The 14615-nt window shown below is 45.3% G+C and overlaps 1 protein-coding gene across 1 annotated transcript in view; it reads right to left on the bottom strand.

Moving 5' to 3' along the window:
* Positions 1–2259: 2259 nt before the first annotated feature.
* LOC112112811 (solute carrier organic anion transporter family member 3A1-like) overlaps positions 2260–14615 on the bottom strand; it is a 29592-nt gene continuing 17236 nt past the window's right edge. Inside the window, exons 2-3 of the mRNA XM_024208866.2 lie at positions 3493–3958; positions 2260–2363 (exon numbers count right to left, since the gene is read on the bottom strand). Of these exons, the coding sequence (XP_024064634.2) occupies positions 2260–2363; positions 3493–3958 (570 nt within the window). The remainder of the gene's footprint in view (positions 2364–3492; positions 3959–14615) is intronic.

Raw genomic sequence — 14615 nt, 5'->3', positions numbered from 1 at the left:
TTCCAAATTGTACATGCAGCTGTGGTAAGGGTAGCTAATTAAACATAACTTCATATGGCATATGTGCATGTAATGACATATCTAAATTTTGTGGGACTATAATACACTAAGTTTGCAAAGTGTTTGCATTTTAGATCCAGTGGGACTATTCACAGAGAACGCACAGCTAAGCATATGCACAAGTCTTTGCAGGTTTTGGCCTAGACAGAATGGTCTAACTTCATCCTTTTCTCCATCAGTGGAGTTACACCAGGAATGGATGGCCCATCAACTGCAATATCTGTATTACTGTAGTAACAAATTTCCAGCCGTGAGGCCCACACAGTTGCAGTCCTAATTTTTTTTTTATCCTTCCCTTAATTCTATCAGGTTTCACAATACTTTTCAAATCCATGCTCCACTCTCCCCCACCCCCCCACGCCCCATATTATGGCGGAGTTTCCCCACCACAAGCGTTTCCCAAATATCAGTTTCTCTCTAGACAGGTGGCCAGAAAGTCTCACTCTTGTGCAATATGAATAAAAAGAAATAGACACAGTACACTAGGACAGTTCCATCCAGTTCACTGTATGAGCACTCTTGAAGGAATTCTTCTCCTTTCTGGTCAAGTCAGGAGTGAGCAGATATTAACTAATACCTAGGAGTCCCATAAATGCCTTGCCTAGCTCAATCATAGACCAGACACAATATGCAGATTACTGAAGTGAGCCATATGGCAAAAGTTACATAGTTTGGCCAAGAAATGATCATTTCTTTGCAGCTGTCTAATGTGCCAAGATGATTGTCTGGACTATCATTATTAATTAGTTTCTCTCCTAAGGCAGTAATCTGTGCTCACTTTACTCCTGATTTAAAATGATAGAACTTATCCCAGAAACCTGTTATCCTGGATGCATACAGCACATCCCCTACAGAGTGAACACTTTATTATAGGAGAAGAAGGTTGAGATAAAATACTGCACGTTGACAATACGCAGGGAATAACTGAGGGTGTATAACACAGTGGAGAATGAACCAGTCATGACACTTAACTAGCTTTGCGGAGAGCTGATATGCTTCTTTTTGCCAAGGTCACTGAAAATGCTATCGTTTGACATCACTGAAAAAGTCAACTAAATTCAAAGCTGAGCAAATAAGTCACAATCAGTATTTTATTTAACCTTTATTCCTGCTCATGACAAATACAAAGCAGAGCCGGATTTCTTCTTGTTTATTTTGTATTCATATTTATTCAGAGAATGATTTTCACTCTTTTACTCTATGAATTGATCACAGTCTGAAGAAAGCATTCAATAAACAGTATTTAACAAATCAAATTGTGATGCAGGGGTGGGATGGGTCAGAAATTACTCATGGATACTGCTGGTCCCCGACTGGATGAGTGCACACACACTTCTGGCACAAATAACCACATTTTGAACTGCTAGGAATGAGTTTTCATGGACATTCATGCCATTTTAACAAAAAAACGCTGTTTGCAAAAAGTGAAAAACCAAAACAGTTGGGAAGCAAGGTTATGAGGAAATTCAAATGATTGTTGAGTGGATTTTGTTTTGGCAGTATTTTCCCAGCATCAGTTAAACCATCAACTCTTTAAAGGTTATGTTAACGCAGCAAGTTTAATGCCTCGAACAAAATTCCTGATGGCCCCTCCTCCTTACCACCCTGCGCACATACTTCTCCCCAGTTCCAATCTCAGAGTGGTCATATCTATCTTGCCAATGTATCTACTCCACTGATTTAAGCAAATTGCTAATTTTTCAAGATTGTTTTTATGATCAATAACTCTGAAATTATAAGACTTAATTTAAACTCATGGTTTGTGGCATTGAGAGAGTTGCTCCAGAGAATTCGGCTTTGTATTTATCTTGAGGCCATTTGTTATCCTGTATTTTACACACAAAGTGATATATTTCCAGTCCTCTTTGTACAGTGGAACCCTCCCACAAAATTCAAGAAAATGCTCAGAGCATAAAATTCCAGTGTGCAGAGCTAAATGCTGAAATAATGATTTTATGACCATTTAAGGAATAAATGGGCTGTGCCGTGAACATGCTAGAACCTTCTTAAGTAGATGCAAGGGGCGTTAATCTAGGAGAGGACTACAACAGCTATGCTCTTTAGACAACCTATCCAATAGGTGTCCCCGCTGTTTCACTAAGTTTGGTATCATGGGACATATTCAGAAAGGCAACAGAAGCTGAGCAGGGTTACACGGGTGGCCATTCCAGCCAGGTGTATTTTATTCTATTTGGTAACTCAACCAGAGTGGTCATAGCAAGGTGGTTTGTTGATGGGATTGCCTTTTGGCTTCCAGTCACAGTAGGTCGGGGGTGAAGTTTCTGTAGCCATTAAATACCATGCTGAGGGACACAAGAGAAACACAGGCAGGCAGGCAAATTAGATAAGCACATGCCTCAGTGCTTTGCTGAATTGGGGCCAGCAGAACTGGTGGCTAGCTACTACCGAGTCCTATGGAAATGGAGCAGATACTGTATAGACAACAGATGGACACAGAGTCTAGAAGCTTTCAGAGGACAACTTCACTCACAAAGTTTTCTGAAGCACGGTCAGTGCGGGGTTCCTCACAGAAACCCATGAGCTCTTTACCCTAAGGCTAGGATATTTCAGTTGATAACCAAAACCTAGTGTTACTCCTTAACCCCATCATGTAACACCATGCAACTAACCCCAAGCTGCCTGAGATGGACTGAGTAATTTTGCAGCATGATCACAACCATTGGGAGTTAGATGCCTAACTCCCCATATATCACAATAGACTTACCAGCTTTGCCATCCTGCTCCCCTATAGGTAACATTTTCTGGGGTCCTTCCACAAGATGCTGAGTAGGAACACCTGCTCTACAAAGAGAACTTTCTTTGTGTGTGGGGGTGTGTGTGTGCTCAGAATAGCTTTTCAAAGGAATTATTAGAAAACTTGCAAGGAGAAATGCCCCTCAGATCCAGTGCCTTCATACAGTAATCATTGGACATGTCAACTAACACACTATGGAGGCAGCTAAAGTACACTGGATATGTGGTTAATTACTGTCTTATAAGCTACTTTGATGTTCTGTAGCTAAAGCTCAACCACAAGTGACCAATATCATTAGAGTTTAAAGGACATGGGAAATTGCTGTGAAAAGAGAACAACTTTCCTAATCATCCACTGCCTCATTATGGCTGCCAACCCAAAGGATGACAACACATCACCAGCTTTCTCTACTAAGAGCAAAGACCCCTGCATTTCTCTGCCATGGTATTTTAAGTGGAAGAGGGGCAGGGAGGGCACAATGGGGATCAGTGGCCGAGAGATATTTCTTGTAGTAGTTAGTTCTTGGTAGATCAAAGCCAAGGTACCTTCACAGACATAGAAGCACAGAGAAGAACCCCAAATTCACCCTTTCTATTGATGCCGGATAAACCAGACAACAGAATGAGCTGCAATAGCAGGAACACCTCAACTGCATTCAACAAACTTCAAAGTCTTACCTATATACAGGGAGGAATCTTTCCGTCTCACGTGGTCATCGATGTAGGAAACTCCTAGTGGCTGTACAGGGGTAGCACCAATGCCTAGGAGCACTTGTGCTCCAATGAGAAGCAAGTACATCATGTTGGTGGTAGTCCTATTCCTGCAGATAAGATCCGGGTCTGGTCCCTCGTTGCTGGTGGACCCGTTGGCAGCACACACATCCCTCCCTTCAGCCCCCCAGCGTATTTCCCCAGATTCATATTCGTACTGATGGGTCAGAAATTCAGGCAACGCCGAAAGGAGGGCGCCCAGAGCCATGACTATTCCTCCGCATCCTATCAAACGTGGCCTATGCCCCCGGGCTCCAAAGTAGCTCACAAAGAGAATGAGGGCCAGGTTCCCAATCTCAAAGCTGCTGGCTATCACCCCCACGTCAGCGCTCTGCAGGTTGAATCGCCGCTCCAAGGTAGTTAAAACACTCACCTACAAAGAGAGAGAAATCCAGAGACAATTACTTAAAGAGCACATAACCTACATAACATAAGAACGGCCATACTGGATCAGACCCAAGGTCCATCTAGCCCAGTATTCTGTCTTCTGACAGTGGCCAATGCCAGGTGCCCCAGAGGGAATGAACAGAACAGGTAATTATCAAGTGATCCATCCCCGTCCACCCTTTCCAGCTTCTGGCAAACAGAGGCTAGGGACACCGTCCCTGCCCACCTTAGCTAATAGCCTGTATTCGGTTTACTCCATTTGCCGATCTTACCATGATGACTCACAGCTGTTAGTAGGTTTGGGCCTGATCCAGAGCCCTGGGAAGTCAATAGGAGTCTTTCCACTGATTTCAGTAGACTTTGAATCAGGCCATTACACTGCAAGTCGTCCCTTGGAATGACTGACTGCTTGTGAAGCAAGGGGCTATGGGACATGACCAAGCGTGCTAATATCAGATGCTGTATTAGCAGCACTAGGCAAGGCAACCATAAAGCCTTCTAGACCTTGGTGTAAGACCACGGGCAACATTTTCAGAAATGCTTGCATGACTTCGGCACCTAAGTCACATTCACAAAGAGGCTTGGAGTCCTAAAAGCCAAAGGCTCCAGCTGCCATAGGCACTTTACAAACGTTGACCCCCAAAGCTTGAATCTCATTGGCGGCATGGGTATCACTCCAGCACATCCTTAGCACTGAGCAGCACAAGTGGTGAACCCCTCAAACTCACCCATGTTCCTCAGTACTAGTTTGAGTTCCCATCAGAAGTAGATGTGTTTTGGAGGAGCTGGTGTGTGCGGAGCGCTCCTTGCTACTGTGCACTAAATTGCCTGTTGTCATTGGCCTAACTTTTCACCCCTTCCCTTTTGAGACTGTGGTTTTAACACTGAAACCCAACTCTCCCATGGAGCAGTTGAAGAACGCACACATCAGACAAGCTAGGCACCCGATCCCTGTCTGTCTGAACTCATGGCCTTGCTGACACACTGACACTTGGCTCACACGTCGGCAGCGTGTCACATAACTGACTCAAGAAGCAGCCACAAAGGTAAGGAGTTGAGCCCTGACAGAAAGTTTCTTTTCAAAATAAATAAAAATTAAGTTGAACAAACGTTTTAAACGAATCTTTTACGATTAATTAATGGCTGGGAGCTTCACTTACTGACAAGACAATTTCAAAAGAGATAGGCCAATTAAGATTTACATAATGCAAAGAAATATACTTGTGGGTTTTATGCAACATCAGTTTAGAGCCAAGAAGATGCAGCACTGGGTACACAGCTGCTCTCTGCCACGCTCATGGAAGAAATCCAACATTCTTTTATTTTCATGGTCATGTCTCCTTAAAAAAAGGCAACCCAATTCCATCTTGGAAACAGGTCTGTTGTTTTTTTCCAGAGATGGAGATTATATTTTTAAGGTCATCCTAAGACATGCAGTTAGGATTCAAATAAAAAAAAAAAAAAGTGATAGCGATCTCATAATATAAGACAGCCCCTGGACAGTATAAAAATAGTCTCCCACTGGAGGCGATCAGAATCTTTGCTGATATACCTCAAAAAGCAGGAAATGTTCTGTCCAACTTTAAAGTATTCTGACAGCAGCTCTCCTCTCAGGGCAGCTAGACCCTATTAGGATACACCAGGATGCTGTTATGCCAAAGAAATGCCTCTTGGCAATAAAATGGACGAACAGAATAGCCTACTTCTGTTACTTTACTTGTGTGAAAGATAAGGACCTCGGTTTCCTGAGCATCCAAAGACTCCAGTATGAAAAACAATGTTCATCATTTTTGCAGATGCAACTGTCCTCCCCCGAATCCAAACCACTATTTTTTTTGTGCTTGTGACTTGGCACCCCCTTTCTAATATACCAAGAGCTGCATTTAGGCATCAGTATAACAGGCAGCTAGAAGTAGCAGCCAGTACGTCCCTTGGCCCACGCCGCTTCCAGCAGCTCCCATTGGCCTGGAGCAGCGAACCGCGGCCGGTGGGAGCTGCGATCGGCCGGACCTGCGGACGGGGCAGGTAAACAAACCGGCCCGGCCCGACAGGGGCTTTCCCTACACAAGCAGCGTCCCAAGTTTGGGAAACACTGGGATAGAGAATTTACCCTTCCTCTGGGATCAGCAATTTCATCTGTCCAGAGATGTTCTTTGCAGTTAACACAGGAAAAGCTTCCCTAGAGCTTCTCTTCTGGGGATCCCCACTTCCCCTATGGGGCAGATCAGAATAGGAGTGACAATTCTTAATGTGTGTAAACTGAGTCACAGGGAGCCAAATTAATCAACGAGGCAAGTATGAGGACGAAGTTACTTGAGTTACACGGCTAAAGTCAAAGGGAGAGTTTGCAAAGGTCAGAAGGCAGCTAGGGTCCCCAACTATCCCTTGTGCCTTTGGCAGTCTCTCCCAACAGGATCCAACCTGGCTGTCTAAATTTAGCCCCTTACCACCCACACATATTTAAGCACTTTAAAAGGTGGCCTGATTTTCAAAGATGCAGAGTCACGTCCTCCTGAAGTCAAGATGCCCAGCGGGGAGCTCAGCACTGCACAAAGTCTGGCCTGATTTTAAACAGTTTGATGTGAAAATTCCAGCTGAGGTAACTTGCAGAGCAGGCCAATGGCAGGCCCAGAAACAGAACCCAGGAGTAGGGTGACCAGACCTCCCGATGTTATTGAGACCATCCTGAGATTAGGGGCTTTGTCTAATATACGCAACTCTATCCTCCCACTCCCGAAAAAGTGTTCCCCACTTTTTCACACTTGCTATCTGGTCACCCTACCCAGGAGTCCTGATTCTTATTCTGCTTCTTCAGCCACTAAATGTGGGGCGTGGCTTGGTTTCATCTTTTCCTTTCCTGAAAGCTAACATCCCATGTGGATGTGGCCCCAAGTCTCAGCAATTCTCACGTTCCACCTAATAATCATGTCCATTCAAACACACGTCTGGATCCTCCCCGCCCCCATCACAAGCCCAAGTTACAAGTGAACAAGGAGAGCGGGCTCTTACTTTGTGACACAAGGATGCGGAACATGGGAGACTGGATGGGTGTAGCCAAGGGTTATAGCCAAAGGGAATGTCTGCAGGGAAAGTGCTAATCCCTATCCTCTGTGAGAAGCAGATGGGAGTTCTCTCTTCCCTTGCTTGGCTCAGCCACATTTCCCATACAGCTCCCCCTTCTCCATGGCTGGGGCACCGGGCCCCTCCCTGTCCCATACTGGGTGCAGTGGTACTGCCCAAGTGGCTACTAACGCTCTCACAGTTGATATAAACGCTGCCCTTAGCTAACTGGCCTTGGAAGCAAAGGGACGGGGAAATTGGCTGCACTTCTCTGGTAAGGGCCAACCCCATCATACCAGCTGCAAGCATCCAGGGGAAACTGGCATCTGCAAGCAAAGTAGCTGACATCAGTGCCAGCACAGTGGCCTCCGCCATTTCCCGAGTCATGGAAGAGCAGTAGTGAAAGAAAGGGATGTTGTTGGGGGAGGTGGGGGGACTGTCGACATGCTGATTTTTCACCAGATGATGCAGAAACGTGACTATGTGATATCCAGGATGGCAGCAGCAGAAACAGCTGCAGCCCAAGTTCTTGCTTTGACATTGGCTATGACCTATAAATATTCAGGCCCTCTGCAATATTGCTGTGAGCCTAGCGGCGACATTATCTGAGATTACAAACTCAGAGTCTGCTCAGGACAGCCTCTTGCACCCTGGAAACATTTTTCCATCTCTGTCCATCCCATTTCTTTTTATACAGCTTCTTAAGTACAACAATCTCAAAACGCATTAGGTTTCCTTTGTGACTCAAATAAACAGCTTGGGTTGTGTCTGAGACCACGTCATTGCCAGATATAACAAGAGAACTGTTTGTTACTGTTCATATTACCTATGGATGAGCCTACCCCCCCCCCCACTGTATTAGGAATCAACTCTTACTCACCATCCTCATTGGCTTAGAGTTACAGAAATGTCTGTCTCAATCTCTAGGCATGTTAAGAGCAACACAACACATACAGTCATATCAGTTACTAAACACACAGTCTAATCCTTACTAGCGCTGGCTGGAAAATAAACTTCAAAACCTCAACTTTTCATGAAATAGAATTCTTATTAGCATTCAAAAAATTTTATGAAAACACATGAGAAAAAGAGAAAGACCTGAGTCCGAGAAGGGACTCAAGCCTGGTCTCTCAATAACTACCAGTCAGGTGGCTATTTTGGGGGTGGGTGGGTGCACCTCCAAAAATTCCATCCTGAACCCGTGAAACTTTTCTGTAACAAGCTGCAATGAATTTTGGATTTTCCATCCAAAAAAAGTTGGAAAAAAGTTTCAGCTAGTTCTAATCTCTATGCATCATGCACACCACATATATGTATGCACATGGATGTGGGTGATATAAGCATGCTTCAAAAGTCTGGATAGCTCCACCCCTGCCTACATCTCTGCTTCTGCTACCTCATGTCCTACACACTTCCCAATCTTTAATTAGAAAAGGTTCAGAGAAGGGCAACTAAAATGATTAGGGGGTTGGAACGGGTCCCATATGAGGAGAGTTTAAAGAGGCTAGGACTTTTCAGCTTGGAAAAGAGGAGACTAAAGTGGGATATGATAGACTAGTGTTTCCCAAATTTGGGATGCCGCTTGTGTAGGGAAAGCCCCTGGGGGGCCGGGCTGGTTTGTTTACCTGCCCCGTCCGCAGGTCCGGCCAATCGCAGCTCCCACTGGCCACGGTTCCCTGCTCCAGGCCAATGGGAGCTGCTGGAAGCGGAGCGGGCCGAGGTACATGGGAGCCGCGATCGGCCAGACCTGCGGATGTGGCAGGTAAACAAACCGGCCCGGCCCGCCAGGGACTTTCCCTACACAAGCGGCGTCCCAAGTTTGGGAAATACTGACCTGACCCATTCCATTCACCTTCCATCAGTCATCTCCATTCTACTTCCACCTGCTCATACTTGTGCCCAACCTTTAATATTGTCCTGTATCTCGAAGGATTTGATCCTGCAAGGGACTTAGTGCTCATGGGTTCAATGGGCCTCAGTAAGGACATGTGGCACTTGGTACCCTGAAAGTATACCTTTAGGCCGGATTCTGCTCTCCATTATACCAGTGTAAACAAGATCAGAATCTGCTCATTTGTCTTCCTACTCATTTATGAACGAAACATCTAAGATGCTATACCCATAATTAAAAGTCAAAAAACTCTAGATCCATTATGTGCAAGCTTACATCCACGTAAGAGTAACTGCGGTTTACTCCCTCGGTTAACTTAGCCAGGAAAGCCCAATTATGTACTTTTTATAACAGAAGGGATTTACTCCTTACTTGATTCCAAGGCACTTCAGCATTCACAAGGATCTGTGCTGCTCAAGTCTGGTTCACCAGCTCCATAAAATATCCCTCAGTGTTTAGAACCAGAGGGGAAAAGATCTCATATAATAAACAGTGACAAATTACTGAGACAAAAATCAATAATCACCTTAAAAAGTCAAAGCTAAAGCAACATTTCTTTTACTCCCATCACGAACACCAGTGGGGCTTTTGTTATGCAAGTTTTCAATCATACATGCTGGTTATCATTCCACTCTGCACAGATCTATATATCTTGGCATCTTTGAGCCAACGTGACATTGCTTCTATAGTGGGTTTATTTGATACTAATGTTCCGTGGGAACGCATGTCACATAAACCTGCTGTACAGTCTTGCACTGCTTTATCACTGCAAAATGAAACGCGGGCTAGGGGCACTATGATGGAGTCAGACCTACAATGCACTGAAAATGAGTACAGATGAGTCTCATCTTACGCCGTGGTTACATTCCGCTGTCAGCGCGTAAAGCGAAAATCGCGTATAGTTAAAATTACATTGAGTGTAATGGTGGGTGGAATCACCTGCACTACAGGTACAGTATTTAAATTGTTATTTTTCTCTTTTTGTTTTGTTTTGGCCGACCCCACAAAGCTGAATTCGCACATGTTAAATGCGCGTAAGATGAGACTCGCCTGTATCATATCGTTCATATCTCCCGTGATCAAGTCATATTCCCTCCTCCCTCCCCGCGAGTCTGAAGAGAAGTTCATTGTATTAATAACAGAGGGTTATATATAGAAAACACATCGGCTTTATGCCTGGAGGGCATTTCTTTAAAGGCTTCTTTTTTAATGTAAAATACATTTTCTCAGCGACGTGGTAAGGGACTGGCCTTGAAGAGACATGTCTGCGGTGCTACAGGGTGTGAAATAATTGCCTGGTAACTATATCCCCAAAGGAGAAACAAAAGAGAACAGGTTCCTAGAGCCTGCATTACAGATCCATAGAGGTTCAGTGAATCTTAATCATCGTCATGGCAAATCCCAAAGGGACATCATCTCCTAGCAGATCAGGCACCATTACCAGAATCTACCGGTACCGGAATGGCCCTTTCATAAAGTTTCATTGGTCATTTTTGACTCCGCAGCAGAGAAACTCTTGGCCATTTCAGCTACAAGGACAATTGACCAGAGGATCACAGCTAGTCAGCTTCACGATAAGCAACCTCACAACATGAACGTACTGACCACAGAGGGCCAGAGCTGGGACTAGAACCCAGTACGTAGTCCTGACTCAGTTTCCCGTTTTAACCACTAGAGTGCACTGAACTTCACTAGCAAAAAGGATTTTTTTTTATTTTCAGAAATAAACAGGTATAAATCCTGACTGGGATCGCCCCTCGGCGCCTGGGATAACACTGCCCATCATCACTCTTTCAGTACCCTCACATTTGGGATGTGAACCCAGTTGATTTTCTGGCCTGGAAAAACAAATCTACGTGGTAAATCCACTATCGTGGTCTGTGAGACTTATTGGTCTTTAATAATACAAATATGGTGAAGCCAAAGGCCATTTCAATTCTTGGTTATTGTTAAACATTTCATGTTCATTTGGCTGGATGTAAGTGGCACATTCACCTTGACAGCACTAGTAAAGTGCAGTGCTTAATACCTGATTGAAATGCACTAATGGAGTCCTGTGCAGACTGTTTATACTGGGGTAGCTAAGACATCGGGGACTGACCTTTGCAGCAGTCCCTGATGAGAGGTTCCTATTGGCCCTAATATGGACTTTCCGATTTCCCTTGTGCTCAGTGTGCAATTGCGTGGAGTAGAATGAGGACGTCTTTAATTTGAATGAAGGCGTTGATTTACAAGTCAGTTCAGACAAGATGAAAAGTAGGTCTTAGCCACATGACCCAGACGTGAAATGGACAATAAGAGTCATGCAATAGGGTAGCACTCTGCACTACAATATAGTTGACCCAGGTGAAATTCCAAATCCTGGGCTCTCACCTTTCATGGCAGCAGGGAACAGCATACCCACCTCATTAGCAACGACATTCCTTCTGGGTGGCTGGCAAGCTTTGAAATGAAACCATCCCATCCTCTTTAGTGGGAAGAACAATGGTTGTGATGTCAGGCCTAAAAAATTAGGGCTATAAAAAAGGGGTGAGTGGAAGGTGAACCTCAGGACTCTAGTAGGGTGACAGAAGAGCCTTGCCCGGGGGGTGAAGATACCTGTGCACCAAACAAAGCCCTGCCCCTCCCCTCCTTCCGTGTATTTGATCACTAGAGAGGCAGAATTCCCCATCTACATGATGTGTCTTCCCTACAGCAATGGGAAGTCTTTCCACCCACAATCTGCTTGATTTTACGCTTGCAAAGGAGGAGTTATGACACAACAAGAAATAATTACCACAGAAGAAGCCACAACCAGAGCCTTGCAGGGAAACATGCCACGCAGAGGCTTTAACATCGTTAGCCTAATTTATGGTCGAGAGACAAATCCAGGGCTACAGGCTGAGTCACAGTTACACCCACACTGCAGGCAAAGGTGAACGAGGCCAACAGAGCTGGTCATGGGAGCTTTCCCAGCTCCCAGGCAGGAGCAGGGAACCAGGACAGAAGTGACACACGCCGGCCGTTCTCAAGCAGCCTTAATAAAGGTTTAGAAGGAAGCAGAGTTCAGGCCTCGTGTTTGGAGGACAGTAGTGATTATACAAGGGCTACGTACTAAGAGGGGAAAACAGACAACATGGGGAGCAGGACCTATCTCCTCCGCTGCATAGGTTCTGACAATATCGCTGATGTTCAGTCCTGTTCCCGAAATATTTAAGCCAACTAGGGGAGCGGGGGAAAGGGAGAAGCCTTTTTTAAAATGGACCTAACAAGACAGCCAAGTGGCGTTGCTGACCCTTGTGACTCTATTGTAAGCCTCATGTTCTCTGGCGTTTTTCTTAAAGCCTCAGCATCTGGAATCAGGTTATTACCCGAGATTCTCAGCCTCCTTCCAAAGTGAGTTTGTAGCACTGGAGGTCTGGGGAAAAGCTTGAAAACGTGACTCTTCTCCGCGAAGAGAAATCAAAAGAACAGCCTTTGAGTAACGTTCTTGTGATTTTTGAGCCACTCAGAACTTTGAGGGCCCTGGCTCATGATTTTTAAATACTTGAGGTGGGCAATGACACAGCAAATAGCCTAGTGACTTCATATCGAATGAACCTCATTTTTCCCTTGCCCTCTTTCTGCCATCTCTCACTAAGACTGGGAGCCCCTTTATGTAGCTGCAAACGGCCATGAGTAGCCATGAGGCCGTTTAAATAATTGTTCAACATCGGGGGAAGAAAAGGAGTCTTGTGGTAAAAGCACTGGTAACAAGGGATAGGAGTTCAAGGCCCAGCTTTGTCAGAGGCTCACCGTGCCTCAGTTTCTCCCATTAAACGGAGACACTGATAGCCACCTCCATCACCAAAGAGTGCAATCTCAGCTCTGTAAGGTTTTAAGAGGGCTCACATACTGCAGCAAGCAGCCCTCTCAGAAAGCCAGTACATAAAGGCTGCTGCTCAGGGGCTGTACACAGAGGGTTGAATTTTGCCCCAGCAGGCTGCATGTGCCCTCTTAGGGGGGCAGTTTGTGCCATGTGCTGAGTGCCCCATGAGAGCTAAGAACACCCATCATGGTGCAGCTCTAGGGCCCTTGAAAGTTAAATATATTTAAGGGAGTTAAATTCTTTTCTCCTCTACTTACCTGCCAAGATCCGAATTCAAGGCTCTTGTGTTTCTGCTGCAACCACTGATGACATCTCAGTGGCAGGTATTTTGCTCCCCCACAGTGCTCAGAACTCAAGTCTTGGCAGGTGAAGGGGGGAAAAAAAATAAAGCTTTCTATGCACAGTTAAATAAAACAAACCCGATCAGAGACTGACTCAGTACCCAGATGGCTACTGCTGCCAATGCAAGCCCTAGCTTTGCTCTTTTCTCCTTGTACTGCCTTCGGACCGCTCAGTTTCTCCTGCTCCTCATATCGGGGACAGATAACACAGGCCACGCAGTATCTGAGGGCAATAGCTGCAGCACATGCAGCGGGAGTACCCAGGCTGTATAACAGGAGCCAGCCATCCCCAAGGTTATGTTCTACAAAGCTGCACAAATTCCAGTCCGAGATCCTCTCTGAGCAAGGGAATGTGAAGGGACACCGCTGCATGCTGTGCATTAAGCTCGGCAAAGCAGAGCCGCAAATATCTCAGTCAAGAGGGGCATGCATACCCTGAGCCTGGAAGCTGATAGTGATGTTACGTGGACGGTAATCAAGAGATTCACAGACTAGACCGGGGGTAGGCAACCTATGGCACGTGTGCCAAAGGCGGTATACAAGCTGATTTTCAGTGGCACTCACACTGCCCAGGTCCTGGCCACTGGACCGGGGGGCTCTGCATTTTAATTTAATTTTAAATGATGCTTCTTAAACATTTTTAAAACCTTATTTACTTTACAGACAACGATGGGGGGAGGGATAGCTCAGTGGTTTGAGCATTGGCCTGCTAAACCCAGGGTTGTGAGTTCAATCCTTGAGGGGGCCATTTGGGGATTTAGTTGGGGATTGATCCTGCTTTGAGCAGGGGGTTGGACTAGATGATCTCCTGAGGTCCCTTCCAACCCTAATGATCTATGATTCTATGATAGTTTAGTTATATATTATAGACTTATAAAAAGAGATCTTCTAAAATCGTTAAAATGTATGACTGGCACACGAAACCTTAAATTAGAGTGAATAAATGAAGACTCGGCACACCACTTCTGAAAGGTTTCCGACCCCTGGACTAGAGGGATCACACTGGGTGTTGTTGGGGAGTTGATGTGACAACAGAATGAATGACTCATCCCCTAAACCAACACAGAGAAAGTAGGAAGATGGGCATCTGCTAGATGTCAGTCTCTCCCGCAGAGCAGGGAAAACCAAATAGCTTTGATGCATGATAGGAGACTCTTTGCTCCATTCTATACCCCGTCCCCCTTGACTTCCCTTGTCTTCTCCATGTCCCTCTTGCCTTTAAGCCTTTCCTCTCAGCTCCATCCCCCCTACTAGCTCGTCACTCCTTCAGTCCCTTTCTATTTATCTGCATCCTCAGTTCTTCACTCTTCCTTTTAAACAAAGGACCCTGTGGAGCTAGTTCTCCTTCCTAGAACACATAGGTTCTGCCTAGTCAGAGGGGTAGCCCTGATACAATTTAATGGCCACCATCCTTATGTTTAGGCCTTAAAGCTGCTAGAATCCGATAAGTCAGGTGCTCTTGATTTTAAGTAGGGTTACATTTTTCAAAAGCACTTCAGTGCCT

This window comes from Terrapene carolina, unplaced genomic scaffold, assembly GCF_002925995.2.
Source record: "Terrapene carolina triunguis isolate 2854851 unplaced genomic scaffold, T_m_triunguis-2.0 Scaffold67, whole genome shotgun sequence".
NCBI classification, from domain to species: Eukaryota; Metazoa; Chordata; order Testudines; family Emydidae; genus Terrapene; species Terrapene triunguis.
This window is presented reverse-complemented; position numbering and strand designations above follow the sequence as displayed.